The sequence below is a fragment of the Engystomops pustulosus genome, chromosome 1 (genome assembly GCF_040894005.1).
Source record: "Engystomops pustulosus chromosome 1, aEngPut4.maternal, whole genome shotgun sequence".
Lineage (NCBI taxonomy): Eukaryota > Metazoa > Chordata > Amphibia > Anura > Leptodactylidae > Engystomops > Engystomops pustulosus.
The window spans coordinates 131,766,057-131,784,646 of NC_092411.1; the positions used below are offsets into that span (position 1 = coordinate 131,766,057).

The 18,590-nt window shown below is 38.9% G+C and overlaps 1 protein-coding gene across 2 annotated transcripts in view; it reads right to left on the minus strand.

Moving 5' to 3' along the window:
- SLC44A1 (solute carrier family 44 member 1) overlaps nucleotides 1-18,590 on the minus strand; it is a 69,354-nt gene that overhangs the window by 5,020 nt on the left and 45,744 nt on the right. For both annotated transcript variants that reach the window (XM_072153736.1, XM_072153744.1), the window contains 8 exons: nucleotides 15,352-15,441; nucleotides 14,827-14,966; nucleotides 10,420-10,606; nucleotides 7,716-7,881; nucleotides 7,084-7,240; nucleotides 3,800-3,883; nucleotides 3,001-3,138; nucleotides 631-867 (listed from right to left, as the gene is read on the minus strand). In XM_072153736.1, the coding sequence (XP_072009837.1) occupies nucleotides 631-867; nucleotides 3,001-3,138; nucleotides 3,800-3,883; nucleotides 7,084-7,240; nucleotides 7,716-7,881; nucleotides 10,420-10,606; nucleotides 14,827-14,966; nucleotides 15,352-15,441 (1,199 nt within the window). The remainder of the gene's footprint in view (nucleotides 1-630; nucleotides 868-3,000; nucleotides 3,139-3,799; nucleotides 3,884-7,083; nucleotides 7,241-7,715; nucleotides 7,882-10,419; nucleotides 10,607-14,826; nucleotides 14,967-15,351; nucleotides 15,442-18,590) is intronic.

Consider the following 18,590-nt stretch of genomic DNA (forward strand, 5'->3'; position numbering starts at 1 on the left):
AGCAGACAATCGGATATCCACAAAAGCACTATATGTGATGCAAAATTTCTTTCTTTATCAAAGCATTTGTAGACACAATGACACATACCAAAAAAAAGTCTTTCAAAAGTCCATTAAACTGTACAGCAATCCAAGCATTGGGAAAGGGGGAGTCCCCCCGAAATGTAGCAGCCGTGAGCATATGCTGATCTCATCCATGTGGCTAGGTCTCTGCTAAATGTTTGGTGTGGATTGCTGTACAGTCTAATGGACTTTTGAAGGACTACTAATGGACTTTACAATGATGCATACCAAAAACTGGTACTGTGCATGAATGTATATACAAATGCTTTGATAAAGAAAGATATTTTGCATCACATATAGTGTTTTTGTGGAAATCTGTTTGTCTACATGTGTGGTGGATGTGTGGGAAGGACCTCCTTATCCTATTCTGAATCCGCTTCAGTGAAATTGGGTCTGCCCTATTCATTTGCACTGCTCTCCAGACTAACACAGCACAGGGGCAGGGAGACAGATAACATCGCATTTGCTTAGTAACAAATGCAGAGAATGCACAACTGTATAGTGGCAGCCATAGCCTTAATTTATTTTACTTAAATACAATTTAGATGCACAGAATAAGAAACTTACCATTAGAACTTTGTCCATGAAGAACTCTTTCCCTGGACTTCCATCATTATATTTTGTGTCAATGGCAAAACACAAGAACAAGACATCTACTACCATTTCAAAGATGGAGAGGAAGCAGTGTGCAACCAGAAAGGCAAATAGGCAAACAATTATGAGTGGCAATACCCATACTGTGTAGTCTCTCTGGTAGTTGAGCAGCATAATGCCTGCCAGGCCAGTGGCACTCACAATCAAAATCTGCAGACAAAAAAAGAAAAAAATTAAACAAAGGATAAATAGTAATGTCCTTCCTCATATCCTGGTTTTACATTCACTCATACCTTCTACAGAGGTGTTCATTTTTACTTTTACTTGAACTGAAACAAATGAATACAATACTGTGACAGTGAAGAAAGGCTGCAATTCATAACACAAACCCAGAGATGTATTTCCCAGGAGAAAATACATCTCATAACAGGGTACTGCCACATGTGGTGTTTAGGTTTTCATTTTTTCCCCAGAACAAGATTATCTGAAGGCACATATTTCAGTGAATGTTGAGGGAAAGGACATTTCTGTATCTCTAAATAAAGGACTACCGTAGTTCATTTGATTACAGCAGTTTTGGTAATTAAAATGTGGCGCTTATGCAACCCCAGGTATCACATGAAGAAAAGCAAGTAATAAAAACCACTGGTGCCACAGTTCTGTTGTTGCCAAATTCTAAGGCAAAAGAAGGTGAAAAGAGAAAAGTTTCTTTATTTAGCTTATGAAATGAGAGCACAGGATGGGGATTTTTTGACCTTTAGAATACATAAATGAGCTCTTAGTCACTACCAAAGGGCACAAAAATGAAATCCACAGCTACAAATGATAGATTTGCCTCAATTAGTGTATTTTACAGCCGCTGTGTCCATAATGTGGCTAGTTATCAGCATTGGGAATATGGAAATACGTACACACTTGGCCAATATAGCATTGATTTACTACTGAGGCTATGGCATTTATCAACCTGCTCCTTAAAAAGGGAACAGTGGAGCATTTGACAAATGTCAGTGTCAGTGCATGGCAGACTGGTTTACTGATCATTTGTGACTCATGAACCGTGGAAAGAAAAACAACAGAAAATGCCTTTCCTAGGTTTCAGTCTTGGAAGACGACAACATCATTTATCATAGACAGCGCTTTTGTCAAAAGGGCTTTTCAGTGGGTGGCACCTAAGTCTACAGATCAGACATGATCAGGTATGGACAAATTAGCTAAAAACAGAATATATATATATACACACACATACATACATACATACATACATACATAACAAACTTGCATATGGCTCTTAGTAATTGAATAAGACTAACCTTTCACAAAAAAATGCAGAAATATTGTACAGAGCATTTACATGAGAAATTATAGTTTCTGGTAATCATGTAGTCTGTTTTCTAGCAACTCTCATCTTTGCTGCCTTTGTTAATTGTGCAAGGACTTGACCATAATTTGATAAAACATGGCTGCTTTCTTCCAAAAACAGCTCCACATCTGATCATGGTTTCTGCTGGTCTTGCAGAGTTGAATGGAGCCAAGTTATAACACCGTGCACTACCCATGGTTAGGTGAGGTGCAGTTTTTGAAAGAAAAAAAAAAAAAAAAGGAGTCATGCTTTTCAACCTTTGAAGAGGAGCTTCTATGTATTCTTAAAAAAGCTCTATGAGGTGTCAAACTAAATTCAGCAGAGGGTTCAGAGTGAAAAACAGATTAGGATTGCAGGAGATAAATTTAGGGGACAAAGAAAGACCTGCACTGATGAGATATTTTTACATGCTTTCTTGTAGTCACTTGGGAACTGACACAGTTGGATACAAGTTTGTAAATAACATGTGAAAGTTTGGCACAAAAAAATAGGTGGTCCAACACCCCCTTTTATGGGCAATAATTCTGGAATATAGGTCATTCTCTTGAAGGAGCCATGAATGGAGAAGATCACAGCTTGTCTAGAACCAGGAATATTTCAAGAAAAGAAAAACTAAAACCCTACAGAACAGTTAAAATGTACAGCCAGTTATCATTATAGTATATTTACCCTCTTTTTCAAAAAGCCATTTTTGGCATTTTTCCCTCGCGGCATACCATTCTATGTGTAGATTTCAATGGCACCAGCTGTGACCAGGAATTTTTAGCTATTGAAATGACTCACTTATATTTACACCTTTGTAACCTTGTACTATACCTAATTGACAAAATATTTGATAATTGTATTGAAGCATCTGGTAGCCATCCAGTATTTTTTAATATATCATATGTAGATAGAGTAGATAACACCAATATTTCAAGCATAGATACACAAATATATCATAATGTAAAATTATGCAATTACTAGACATACTATACAATTACCTTCCCAAGGAAGAGCACAAAATCTCCCACCGTGTTGATGGTAGCAACTCTCAGTGCATTCTCCACAAGAATAACAAGGGCATCTTTTGCAGAAGTGCAGAAATTTGTGCTGTTGATGGCAGTGGCTGTATATGCATTCTAAAGAAAACAAGAATTTCACCAAAATGCAAAATAGAGAGAGATTTCACTGCTTCAGTAGTTAAAAAAGGAAATGGACAGCAGTTTACAGTAATAAGTACACACAATGTGGTCTCATCCAGCTTTTGCTGAGCCACTTTTAAGCCAAAGTTGGTCATTGATTGTTTAGAAGTCTACTGACAAACTACAATTCCCTCATCAATTACAGGCAGTTCCCGGGTTACATACAAGATAGGTTCCTTAGGTTTGTTCTTAAGTAGAATTTGTATGTAAGTCACAACTGTATATTTTATAATTGTAGATCCAGTAGATTTTTTTTTGCCACAGTCACAATTGTAGTTTCAAATTTTTTTGCTGTAATGGGACAAAGGATTGTGAATAAAACTTCATTACAGACACCTTACAGGTGATCATTGAAGTCTGGGACTATATAGTAAAGCATTCAGAGAGCTTCACCAGAGGTTACTGTGGGCCGAGAGGGGTCCGTCTTTAACTAAGGGTCATCTGTAAGTCGGGTGTCCTTAAGTAGGGGACCGCCTGCACTTGTAAACCATGCATTCATGGGAAAATAAACTGGAAGATTTTGGGCAATTATCACCATTCGCTATTACATAACTAGTGGCACCATCGTTAATACAAAGGGATACATATGGCTACTTACCTGATTTAAATATGTGAGGCACTTTTCTAGACACCAGAGACAGCAGATACAGGATTTTAACATACAGCGGGCACATGCGTTTTCCTAGATAATTAACAAGATGATGATTACCCTTTTTCGGCCTTTTCAAGAGAATCAAACAACAAAAATCCCCAGACATTATACTTCTGACAAATTAATTTTTCAGCTCTTGTAAAAGTGCTAGCTAGCTTTGTCAGTTTGACTGGTGACATGCGGTCCATAATTACACTTACATTTTTTTTATTAAAAGAAGCTTGGTTTAGGAAAATATATTGAGAGAGAAGCAACAGCACTAAAAATGACACTTTTCTTCATTATTACACCATTTAAAACCAACAGGCTTCAAGGCAGATAAAATAGTAATTGAACCCATATTAAATGGAACCTGTAATCAGAAAATGATCTAATAATCCACTACCAGTATGATGTCAAGCAACAGCTTCTAGATGATGTTTCTTTCATGGCTGAGTGTAAAGCCATCACCCAGAAAATTAACTTTGAAGTGAGATGTAAAATGGTTCTAAAGTCACGGAGGCTGGGAATGTAGCAAAGTAGTCAAGCTCTGCCCTCTGCACAATGTCTGCTTCTCTGTGACTGATGCCCCCGTGTACAGGGATATACCCGTATATACTCGAGTACAAGCCGACCCGAGTATAAGCCGAGACCCCTAATTTCAAAACAAACAAAAAAAAAAAACTGGGAAAACCTATTGACTCGAGTATAAGCCGAGGGTGGGAAATGCATTGGTCACAGCCACCCAGTATATAGCCAGCAAGACCCCTGTAATATATAGCCTGCCAGACCCTGTAGTGAATAGCCTGCCATCCCCCTGTAGTATACAGCCTGCCCAGCCCCTGTAGCATATAGCCTTCCCAGTCTGTCTCCGATGCTGCCTCGGGTCCTTCGGTCCTCTTCGGATTCTTCCGCTCCTCCTCGGGTTTTTGCGCTCGGCCATCATGCAGAATTACGTCAGCTGCTTGCCGACGTCATTGTCTGTGAGCTTCCGGCATCGCAAGGGGACCCGAAGAGGAGCGGAAACACCCAAAGAGGATCCGTAGGACCCGTGGCGGCATCAGAGCATCGAAACAAGCATAGGACCTGCTGGTGACATCAGAAAGGTGACTATTTTTTTTTCTTGACACGGGTATAAGCCGAGTTAGGGTTTTTGAGAACAAATTTTGTGCTGAAAAACTAGGCTTGTACTCAAGTATATATGCTAAGTTACTGGGGCTCTTAATGATCTCAATCAAGGAGGGCATTATCAGTAACGGAAAGCTTGACTTCATTGATGAGCCCGCTTTCCCCACGAATTTATAAAACCTACTTCAAAGTTGATTTTCTGGATGATGCCACCACACTGGGTCATGAAAGAAACATGATCTGGAAGGTTTGTGGTGGTTTATTAGGTCAATTTCTGCTGATAGGTTCACTATAAGGTAATGATAAGGGTTCTAGAAGAGATTAAAAATATTGAACTATAGACCTATCTTTATTTCCAGTGCCCAGACTGCTCGGCTATTCTAGACAACCATTGCTGTTAAAACTACACAGAGTACAAAGTGGGAAGTAAGTGACTTTATCCACTCTGTAGCCACCATGCAGCATACTGCAGCTGTTCCAATCCATTCAAGTTTCCAGACCATGTGCTACTAGTGCTGGCGGAGCAGAGACCTGATAAACGGTGGGTTCAACCCCTCCCAACCTGATATTCATGTTTAACATTAGTGTTGAACATTTCTTTCAAAATGTTAGATATATTTAAAATTTTCCATGTTACAATCTAAAGAAAATTCAGATTTTCAATGGTCACAGCTTATCTACTCTTACTTCCATGTACAATGATCTTGGCAAAGGTCACAGAACATTTCTACATCACTATCCCCAAGAAGTCAATGCTGTCAGCATGCTCCTGAGGTCCATATAGCTGTCATAAAGCATATCTCTAAATGCCCCCATTATTGGGTATAGGAAGTTAAAAAAAAAAAAAAACTCTATCATCAAGCGCAGCTATATTTTGAGATGTGACAAATTTTTTCCCAAAAAAAATCAATAGCTTTTGGGATGTAAAACAACTTTGCCCATTATCTTTTTTACCTATATCCAGCAGTTTCTTTGCTATACCCCTCAGATTAGTGCTACAGTAGCTGCTTCCTCTCTCTGATTTGATAAGCCCTGGAGTCCATAGTATAAACAAACTCTATGGACTCTTTGGAAGGGATTGGCTGCTGTTCCCGGCTCACAGGGGAGGAGGTTATGTGACAGAGCTCTCTCTGTGTATGTAGCAGAGCTGGATGTGTTCAAGACTGCGGAAGAAGAGTGAAGAAATCAGGCGATACCTTTTTGAGGCTAACTGACTATATTTGATGGTGAGCTTTCGAGAATACTAGTTCTCTTCGTCAGACATGATGTTAACATCATGTCTGACGAAGAGAACTAGTATTCTCGAAAGCTCACCATCAAATATACTGAGTTAGCCTCAAAAAGCTATCGCCTGATTTCTTCACTCTTCTTCTGCTCTCCATGGCTAACACGGTACAAATCTACACTACTTCAAGACTGTGGATACAGATGTCTCCTGCACAGAATAGTGAGGTGCAAGTTATCCCCAGATCCCATTCAGTCCCTTCGTCCCAGTCTGCGATTCTACAGTCTTTTTCTCTGTCTCTGCACCTCATTCTGCTCCCTTTCCCCACCTTGTCATCGGCTCTGTGCAGATAGACTTCATGTACTAATGATTTATACCACTTATTACATGTTCCCTGCTCCTCCATGTAATGGAAGCTGCCAGGCTGGTCACCATATACATCCTGTATGTGCACTGTGCAGTGTTCAGTGGATTTACTTGTGGGAAACTAAATGGATTTAATGCTAAATTACTTTGTAAGAACACAAGGCATCATAGGATCTGTGGGCAAAGTAACTGGCCTTGGCTTGAGAGCATAGACAGAAAGACATTAGTCTCCGCCCACTTCACCTCTGGTAAGAAAGATTCAGACACTTTCAGAACAGAAAATGCTATAACTTTGTTTTTAAAGAGGGAATTACATATGATAATTTGGTAAAATCATTATTGCTTTACAGATACGGTTAATAGAATAGGATGCCTGAGATTTTTAATAGACTGAGCAATGGATGATGTGTCTAGTAAATAAAACACTGCACTTTTTATAGTGTTGTGACCTTAAAGAGGCTATTTTTTTACTTCTATGCAGACAGAAACGACTATGGTGAAAAACTCCACTATAATTTGTAATGATATTTACTTTTCCCTTGAGTTGGCTGTGAATGTACATGAGGATCATCCGTGGAATTTTGACCAGAGTAATAATGAAGGCTCCTTTCGCCACTGTCCCTAGATGGTAACGTAGGAGCCGATTTACTGACGCCAAAATAGGAGTGAAAGGGAGGTCCCTCTTATTTCTGCACAGAGAAGAAACATTGATAAAATACCATACAATACATTAAAATACACAGCCATATACATAAATGTTTTAAAGGGACTGTGTCAATGGGGTGGTCTTGGGTGTTAGACTCTCGTAATTAGCTGAATGGGCGATCACAAGTACCTCTTATGTGCTGCTCTTATTCTTGGTTTCAGCCACATTGTATGCTGATCAGGAATTCACATAGAAGTCAATAGACCTCAGAATAGTGCTCCATCCTGTGCTACATTAACTTCTAAGGGACTTCCAGTCAGATAACAGGATGGATGAAGCCTGGAAGTGTAAATCAGATAAGGGGTAATTGTAATCCCTCGTTTTTGCCAATGGGGGGGAAAGGGGCATAGCAGCCAAGACGGCACATGATCTGATATTTACCCCTATCCTGTGGATAGAAGAGCAATATCATTACGGACACAACCCTTTTAAATATATAGACAATAAAACTATAATACCTTGTGAAATAATAAGTGACTACAGCTCCAGCAATTGTCATCTGCTGGCAGGCCAAAATGAATTCACTGATCCATATCAGCCCAACTACATGATACCACCACATGTACTGCAAGGGACCATTGATCTTGAACTCAACAAATCCTTGTTCATTTATAAATGGATCACCTAAAAGAGAAGTTACATAAAATTGTGAAAAGACAATAAAATATTTAGCTAGACAGAATAAAGACCCCCCTAAACGACAACGCTAGAAGTGTAACACTGCTACAACTAGCTCCTAGTGCTGTTTTTACAGACGGCAGGTCCTTTTTAAATATACTCAGTATAACAAAATAACACATCCTCTAATTCAATGTTATTAACAAAAATACAGCATTTCACAGATATAATTCCAATCTGTCTCTATCAGTCCTGGTGTACACAATTTCGGTTGTCCCTGGACCCAACCCAGAATCATTTAACTTTAGGGTCAGGTAGACATACTGTTCTCCAGTCTGACGCTGCACTGAGCTCCTCCCTGCACTCCAGTGTGACCTTAAAAACCTTTTAACAGCAAAAAGACCCATTATTGACAAGACCAATCACACAATGTCCCTTTGTGATTTACATAATTATGCCATCTTAAATCTACATCTTAAATCTATACAATGACACAATAACGTCACTTAATCTCAAGACTGCCTGCTCAAAACACATTACGTGCTGCTCTTCTGCATAACCCTTCAGGTTTTCCATACAGAAGCATTGTCTGGATTCTGATGCCTGCTCCATGGCTGCAGAATTGCGGAGGTAAATTCCGTAGCCATTCCACCAGATGTGTAGTCAACCTAAATCTTGGAGAACAGACCAAACTTAATTCTTCAATCTAGTAATCATGTAATCTAGTAACACCTGGTCCTTCAGATTATAAATACAAAATGTATTATGATTAGAAATTTGCAAGGACCTGTGATTAAGTATGGGTTAGGAGTTCCCTTCTTATGATAGAGGCTAAGGGGAAGTTACCTTTGCCCTATAAGATAATGTAATTAGCACCCTGGGCCGTAAGGCAACGGATCCCACCCCCTCCGTGATTTCCTTTATTCTCTTATCCCCCTTTATCAAAAGAAGTGGTAACTGGTTTCCTCTGTCCCTTAGAAATGTTAATTGGTTTACTGGGTCGCGTGAATTGATAGACTTGGTGTCTCCAAAACCCTCATGGTTTTCATGTGTCTTAAAATGGTTACTTAAGAACATGAAATTATACTTCAAAGAAAACTTTGAAATATTTGCTTCATGACTATTTCTGGTCAACGGATCTGGATCAGAATACCCTTATAGTCCTATGGTGTCGAGCCCAAAGGATTTTAAAGGAAGGGAGCCAACAGTTCAGAATGGTGTTTGATAATGTTATATTTATTAATTCACGCTTGGAAATGTGGTGGACACCCGCTGGGAAATGTGGTGGACATGTAGGGAAAAAATATAACATATTTTGGGAATATGTCCCGGACTTTCACCTTGATTTAGGTGTAGCCACAACCCTCTCACATGACCAAGGGGGCAGATCAGGTTTTTAGTTAAAAGTAACATGCCACCATTGAATTCTTGTTGTCTATGGAGAATGCATTAAGCTTGTAGGACTTCCAAGCTTTTCATCAGTTTTCTCCACCGCGGTTCTCTATGCCAATCCGATTAGTAAGAGGTCTGTCTTTTATTTTATCCCTTTTTATTTTACCGTTTGCTGTTATGTAGGTCTGTTATTTCATCATATTTGTAACTATTAAGCATTGTGCCTATTTTGCATATTAAATAGTCCTTTAACAGTAGTTATAGGCAGTGAGTGTCTGTAAGCAAGCAGTAGCTATAGACCGTGTGGGTCCAGGAATTCTGTACGGCACCTAGAAAAGCGTTTATCTGGGTGTATGTGTGCGGTCCTGGTGTGGACGTCTCGTGAGCCATAATTACGAGTGGTGGCAGCGACAAGTTGTATGAAAAAAACCGGGTGACTGTATCGGGGTACAGAGTGGCTCCAGAGTTCCATAGGCACGTAAGTGGTAGGGGGGTACATAGTGTGTTTGTGCGGCCCCTGCGTGTGTAGTGTAGCGCAGGAATTATCATCAGGACGCCATTTTGTGAGTGGGTGGAGTTTAAGGGCTAAGTTGCATGGTTCCCTGGCGTAAATGCACCCAGTGTTCGGACTCCGGTGAGTGGGGTTTGTGACAGGACCCATTATACTTTTGAGATGGTAGAAGTGTTGAAATATATTTTATCTATGAGGACAGTTTTACTGAATTCAGAGGAATGCAACGTTGAGGTCCATCAATGTCAGATGGCCATAAACAACATCACACTTCCTGTGCATGAAGCCTTATTTTAAACCTTATTTTTCAAAATGTCCGTTGTGTAGTAATAAATCAGCAAAGTTTATGCCAGAAAAACATACCAGATTTTTTCACATTGTTTGCCAACACACTTTTTCCGTATCAGTTTCGAAAGGGATTTGGCAAAGTAGTGCCTGTGTATAAAGATATTTGCCACAAACAGGGCACATTTATCTCAAAACAACAGCAACAGAAACAATACCTGCGGGCCACATTCAAATGAGGTGATTGCACATCAGTTTCTCCTTCTTTAATGTATATGATTAGACGTAAAAGTGCTTAAATTGTGTTTGAAAACAAGTGAACGAGGCCTAATCAGAACTGGCATTTCAAGTCTTACCTGCTGTTCCCAGAAAAAGCAAGACCATGACCCAGTAGACCCAGAAGAGGAGAAGAGCGAAGAAAGTCCAGAAGGGCTGGAAGACCAACAGTGGTAGATGGATGAAAACCTTCCCAGCCACATTGAACAAGGCAATGGTTAGGCCAACACGCTTCCTCATAATCAGCATGATGAGCAACAAGATCACCTGGAACAGATCAAGCACAGGCATGAGAAAGACAGATAATTATTAATGGGAGGCCTTAAATATAGATTTTCTCAGCTTAAAATAATATAACCAAAAACTGAACATTATGCAAGCTGCTGCAGTTCTATGATAGATCATATTGATTGCTTATTGGTTACGGCCATTTGGATTTGTACCGTAGTTTGGCCATGAACAATAATAAAACCATTTTAAACTATCTATTAAAAGCCATGGCTATTGTAGCTGAAAACTATGCAGAGCCTTGATATCAATGTAGAAGGTGCAGTGTTTGCTTTAAAGGCACAATAAACACGAGCACCAGGAGAAATTTATGTGCCCATTAAACTCCATATCAGTCTGGGCACAGCTGGAAATCATTAAACTATAATGTCTCCATCAAGGATGGCAGAGATGGCGCCCCCACCTCTATAGATCCTTCTGGCAGCACCAAAATTATCTAGAATCTTCAAGGACAAGGAAAGGTTTGTGGGAGGACAGAGAACTTAAATCAGCATCATAAAGCAGCAATGCTGTGAAAAAAGAACTGCAAATACCAATGAAGAAGATACATGGCAGTAACCTTAACCCCTTAACAACCAGGCCCTTCTTCATTTTTGCATTTTCATTTTTCACTCCCCACCTTCAAAAATCTATAACTTTTTATTTTTCCATGTAAAGAGCTTGTTTTCTACATAACAAATTTCAAATTCATAGTGACGGTATTCATTATTCCATGCGGTGTACTGGGAAGCAATAAACAAAAATTCTGAATACAGTGAAAATGATTTAAAAAAAAAACTCGTATGCACCATTTTGTTGTGGGCTTGGATTTTACGGCTTTAACTGTGCGCCCCAAATTACATATCTACTTTATATTTTGGGTCGGTGCGATCTTGGGAGACCAAATTTGTATAGGTTTTATAATGTTTACATAAATTTACAAAAATTAAAACCTCCTGTACAAATAAAATTCTTTATTTTGCCATTTCTGGCACTAATAACTTTTTTTTTTCAATGCTATCATTGTTAGGACTGTACGACCTTTTGATCACTTTTTTTTTTACTTTTTCTTACTTTTTTTGTTACTATTTTTCAGACCCCCTAGAGTACTTTAACCCTAGGTTGTTGAATTGATCCTACAATATACTGCCATACTAGAGTATGGCAGTATATTAGGATTTTGGACATCATCAATTACAATTTCTTTGTGTGACCCAAGGCTGTCATGGCAAGTGATTGCTGCTCCCCGATGACATTACTGAGAGCCATGATCCGAGCCAACGTGGCAGAGCCAACGTGCCACCGCCCCTTTAATGCCGCCAGTGACGATCAAAGGGTTAACATCTGCGATCGGTGATAGCAAACACCCGGTGAGTATGAATAGGGCTCAGCCTGTGAGCCTTCTTCATACTCCCCCTTTTGCTACAGGACGTTCAGGAACGTCCAAATGCTTTAAGTGGTGAAAACATGAACATGGCATTGCTGACAATATTGACAATATCGAAAAGAGTCATCATGTTTGGGTCTCTATGTACATTTTTGTAAAGTTCAATATTATTTATAAAACCACAATCAGTGCTGGCAAAGATTGCAGGTTTCACTGTCTTAATGCCGACAGTGGTATTTATCCATTTTGAAGAGAACTGTTGTCCCCGATGACAGAGAGTTTGCTGGCGGCATTATTTAAACAGTTAACCGATCACGGGTTTAACTGGTGGGGGCTTGGGTCCAGTACCCGAACATGAATTTTTTATGGTTCCGTTCATTACTATTGGAGAGATCTTTATAGCCCAATGCGTTTCAGTACACACAAAAAATATAATTTATTTTTTACAGCTACCAAGATCCAATATTATTGATAATAATATTCATCAGGAACCAATATGCTCAAGGAACAAGGAGATTCTTTTCTGGCATCGTGAATATAAAGTCAAAATTCTTTTTTGTAATCCATTACAATACGTATTTCACACAGGTTACAGGTTACCTGAAGTGTTTTGGCGTTTGTCATCCAAAACAAGTAAGCTAACGTGTAATCTGGCAACTGTAAGGTCACTGTTACCCCCCTTATGTTTTATTCTATTGCAAAACTCTTCTGAAGTTAAAATTTTACTTCTACCAGACAGATGCTGAAATGAACAGCAAATGCCTACAGAAATGCCAACATGGAAATGACTGTACTCATTACACACTTGCCACTGAGATCAATGGGCTTTCTGTTAAATGCACCAACTTCTTGTAGGCCTGTAGGCTTTAATATGACTAAGGGATTTTTTTTTTTTTCTCCTGAAGTGCCGGAACTTCTTCAAATTATTTTCCTAGGCTTTTACATGCTGTATCCATGTGAAGACTTTCACCTGCAGATCATTCCTTACATTTTCTCTAGAAGAAAAGCCTGCCATTTTACAGTGAACCTGCAATATTGTCATACTTCAAACCTGCCAACCTGTATTTTACCTACTCTCATATTAGCAAGTTCCTTGCAGTGGTTATAACTCTGCTGCCTCTACAGACACAGGCATCATTGTAATTCATTCCATGTTTGGATAAGATATGCAGGTTCTTTAGCTCTTTGTCTTGCTCTCTCCCTGTCTAAGCCTGAAGCTGACATCAGCAGGGAGCAAATAAAAGGCTGCAGTAATTCAAGTCTCTTCACTCTCTGCCTATATTGAAATGAAGTCTGCAACCTATAAAAAAAGTGCAGGTGATGAGCTATAGTTTACAAACTTTTGAAGCACATTTCTTATTTTGATAAAGTCATAATAGGAAACTTTGTCAGATACTCCATTAAAGAGTAACCGTCATTTCAAAAACTTTTGATATGTTGTAGGGCAGGTAATTTCAAGCCCTTTTGCAGTTGGTTTAGTTAACGGAATCTTGCTCCTTCCTCTAGTATTCTGCAGACTTCCCCTTGGTTGTCAGTGACTCCTTAGATTGCTGTTGCTAGGCACATTCCATCTTCACTGAGGAGCTGACTATGGAAGTAGAATAAGACACACCCCTCTTCTCTCCACTCCCTGCTCTCAGCTATTTACCTCATGTCTCACTGCTCCAGCAGAAGCCCAAACACCTACACTCTTATCTCTCCCATAGATTTCCTTACACTTGTATATAAAACAAATAATCCACACAGACACAAACTGCAGATCGTCCCCCACTCCCTAACACTCCACAGCAGGAAATGGCAGGAGAGGAGAGACTCTCCAAGTCTTTAAGCTGTCCCCTCATGTGATAGATAGATATGAGCTAGATAGATGATAGATAATAGATAAATATGAGACAGATAGATGATAGATAGGATACAAAGATATGAAACAGATAGATAGATTATACATAGATAGATGGATAGATATTCGATATATCATCATGATATAAGATATGAGAGATAGATAGATATGAGATAGATATGGGATAAATAGATGGATATTAGATGCTGTCATTGGTCAGCAGCGTGTACTTGTGAGAAGGTCACAGGAGGCAGGTCCCGCCCCTCTTTGCTTATTGTAGTTCTTTTGAGAGCTGAAAACCATGGTTGCTATGGGCCAAAGAAGGTACTAAATGAGGACCGAGAGGCAAAATACTTGGAGGAATGATTCCCAGGGACACCTGGAGCAGAATTATGTTTTTTAGTTTGTTTTTTTTTTGCTTAGAATGGCGGTTACACTTTAAGTAAAAGTTTCTGTTCCCTTTTCCACTCTTCTTTCTCCTGCAGCGAGCAGTGTATATTTAGCCCCTTAAACAATCAAAAACTAAAGATTAACTTGTTACATACTGAGAAGATTTCCCTTGGAAATTCAGCGCTGTAAACAGATTTTGATTGTAAAAACTCATTAAGAACATTATCAAGTTCCTTTATCTCTCAGCTGATACAGAACAGAAAGCTAATGTACACAAACTTCTTAAATAAAGAAGAAGGCACTGGGACATGTTTCTTAAATCAAGTATATTACAAAGACTACTATTTTCAGCTGCACTGTTCATTTATGCAATTTTATTAAAAGTTAAGTTACACAGCAAAGTCCATATCAGAGTAAAGTTTTAATAAATCAAGAACATTTTATGTGATACACCAAGTAAAAAGTAGCTGGTAAAGACACTTCTTCCCTCACATTCTCCAGTGATCTGTAAACTGCCATTGTGCTGCTAATAATAAAGTGGGGAAGTGAGAAAGAAATGACCCAGTTTCATATACAGTCAATAACACAAAGCGAAAGTCTTACTGTGAAGATAGTTGCAGCAATGGCATATATGAGCAAGGCTTGTTGGTTGTCTTTGGAAACCTGAAGCTGATCTGGCGGAAGATTTTCATTGAATGATTTCCGATGTTCAGCGTACATCCACCAGAGAACACCTGTGCCTCCTGCAGAAAAGAGTGAAGCAGATTACATTTTCATTAAAAAGAAACTAATTATTATGTTTTAATGATGAATTACTATAAGGAGCCAACACAGAAAACACTTTTTCTTTGAATATTAGTAATGCTAAAAACCTGTGCGAAAACGTGGCGCAGATTTTTGCAAGACACAACACATCTGCATCTAGTGCAGGAGGACCTGAGTGCATAGTTTTGTAGGAAGACTCTATATAACTTGGCATTTATATCTCTTTGTTTCTTCTGAGTTTAGTAGACATATGGATGATCCTACTCTGTGAAAGGCGGACTTTCTACTGGAATCCTAAACGCAGAATGAGTTCTAAGTCTTTTAAGTGTCATTTTACAAAATAAATGAAGCAATAAAACTTACCCAATGATCCCAATATGACCAAGATGGTTAAAATCCACACAAGTATCCTAGAGATGAACCTGATGACAACCATCAATATCATTGAAAGCACTGCAAAGAAAGAGAATTTGCACTAAAAACTAGATAAACTTTTGACATTTGAACGAATCTATAAAAAAATAACCATACAAGCAAGAATCTGTTTTGACATTTCAACTTGTTATATGTATTTTAGAGACGTGTAGTATATTCTATAAGGTCTTTATTCAAGTTACAAGATATTCTTCATTACAGAATTATTCTTGAGCTAATCTAAAGTAAGAGTGGTCAGGATGGGAAATTCTTAGAACTGTTCTATCATTGCAGATGTTGTCTCTCAGATGTCAGACAATCAGCAATACTATTTTGCTGTAAATTGCAGAAACAAGGCTGGCTAGCATGATCTAGTGATGTGTTGCTCGGCAAGTGAATGCTTATCAGTATTACAGATGACAATGTGTCAGCAGAGTGTTATAGGTGGCCTTTTGCGTGAGGCATTACTAGCTTCTGCCAACTACAGTATTGATTTTACCTCACATCTTTCCTGTGAATAATATCAAAAGCTCAATGCTGAGAGTATACAAACATGAAAATAAATGCTGATGTGTGGCAGGATGTATTCAACCTACCAGGGTCCATAAATTAAGAAATGAAGAAATGCCACTAAATGCAACAATTCAGCCTTAGTGGAACAGTCACTGGAGACATTACATAAATCAATTGAACAGTTGTTCCTTAACGTATTAAAGAACTAAATAGAATAGGTTTGTGAAGAAGTTAAAGAAGTAGTCATACTTATTAAAACAAAAATTGGCTTACAATGGGTCAAAATTTACAAGATCTGTTGCTGAATCGTATAGATGCCTAACAATTCAACAGAGTGTGACCAAATCCCCCCCCCCCCCCCCAGAGAATTCTGTGATCTGCTTATTCTCCAAATAAAATAAATTTGGTTGTGAGACTATTCCGTCTCAGATTGAGATTATAGTCTTAAGAACTCTCAAGACAAAGGGGCATGGATAAATTGCTCTATTACTGATCTATAAAGAACAAAAACTATACTACTATAGTATTACTTTAATTCTATGTTGATTTTTGTTAAATCTCTGCTCCATATTGTGCATGGTCTATAATATATACAATCACATCACAAATACCAGGAAATCCTATGGGATTGTAAAACAACAATTCATAGCGCTGTCAAACAAATATGTGATCAGTATAGGTTTAAGCAGAAAAGGAAAAAGAGCAGCATTGTGAAAGAGTCAAGTCCTAGTATGGGTGTGCACTTCTATCAGGCCTCCACGGTCTGTATAATCACTCAAAAAAATTCCAATGGAAGCAACACCATAGGCATATATTCCAAAGTGAAGCATTTTATTCACCCATGCTACAGGATAAAACATTTCAGCTCCTCCAGCCTAGAGGGCTGCTTCCCTAGGGTGTTTTTGGGAGTAATTATTTTTAAAAAGAAACCTACACCTACTTTTACCTCCCTAAACCAGAAGCTCCCTCATGAGGGTAAGATAGAACCTTTTTAGCATGTGAAGTCACACCCATTTACCTATAAAATATCTTATTCAAAGCTGTATGAAAATAAGCAGAACACTGTCACCTTTTGCCTGGGATAAGTCAGAGTGAGACATTACTTTAGATGCTTATATAGTACCATTTTTTCTGCTTTCGGATTAGAGGAGGAGTACAGAATGGGAAATATGTGCATGTAAAGTCATAGCTGTCAATGCAAGTTTCCGATAAAGATCCAATTCCATACTATATCTTTAACTCCCTATATCTTAGGTTGTATAGCTCACAAAACCACAAGCCTGATATGAAATTTGAAAGATGATGTTCTATTCTTTTATCGGATACCATATCCATGGTTCCATGTACTATAAAGACCAATATAAAGGCATTTGAACTGACGCCAGACTAACCTCAGCTCGGCCGCTTTCACACGGGCCGGTTATACGCCCCCGAAGATGGCTAGGGCTACCAAGGAACCGTACCGTACACAGGAAGAGATAGAGCATGCTCTATCTTTCACAGTTTTTGCAGCCATGCAGTGCCGTTTCCTATGGATAGGGGAGGGGTGAGCAGAGCTCATACCTTCTCTCTGGCGAGTGAGCACACATTCGTGTAAATGTAGCCTAAAGATGAGCCAGGCTGATAGCTGATACCATCATTTTAGTAGCCTTTAGAAGACTTTACCTCTTTTAACAGAATACCCAAATCATGCTTCAATCTGCTGTTAAAGCCCAAAATATAGTAGTCTAATTTTATGATCTTCAACCAGCTTCGAAGCCTGACTCATTTCTGGCAAAATATGAAGTTTTCTGCTCATTTTCACATCAATTTGGAGGAAATTTTGGAGGTAAATGGGTAAGATTTTATGCTTAAGTGGGAATTCCTAGAAAAGATATTTCATATCCTATCTGATGGTGGTGCTAGTTTAGTTGAGTAAAATGTGGTGATAGGGTCCCTTTAAGCAATGTAGAGGCATATCCAAGCGTCGATAAAGTCTTTAAAAAAATTTAAAAAACAAACCAAAAAAAACGTGCTGTATCCTAATCTTTGCTGAGTTCAACAATCCTCAGAATAATGATTAACCCCTTAACACACCATAACGTTGTGCAAGGTCATGTTGAGCTTCTACTTTGCACACCATGATGTTCCCCAACATCATGGAGATCACATGGGCTCAGAAGCTGAGCCCATGTGATCTGTGCATGCAACAGCCAGACCATGCAACAGCGACTATTGCAATCTCGGCTGTGTAGCCCTTAAGGTGCCGCGGTCAAACATGACCGTAGCCCCTAAAGGGCCAACCCACCTCACCATCCGGAAATTGTCTACATGGCAAACCTGGGGTCCAATGAAGTACTCCAGGGACCAAAGTGACTGCCTACAGGGACGTACTAGTGCATGCCTATGCATGTACATAGTGAGAACAAAAAATGTCCAAGACAATATAAGTCCCCTACATGCCCCAAATAGAATAAAACTCTCAAACCACATAAAAAAAGGGAAAATTATGATTTTTGTACATCCAACCAAAAAATACCAGAAAAAGTGATCAAGTCACATTTACCCCATTGCGATATAACAATAAAAAATAAACACTAAATCGACAAACACAAGGATTTTTCTCTATCCAAATCACAGTAAAAAAAACCAAAAACATAAATGGGAGATCACCGCAATCGTGTTGACCCATTGTA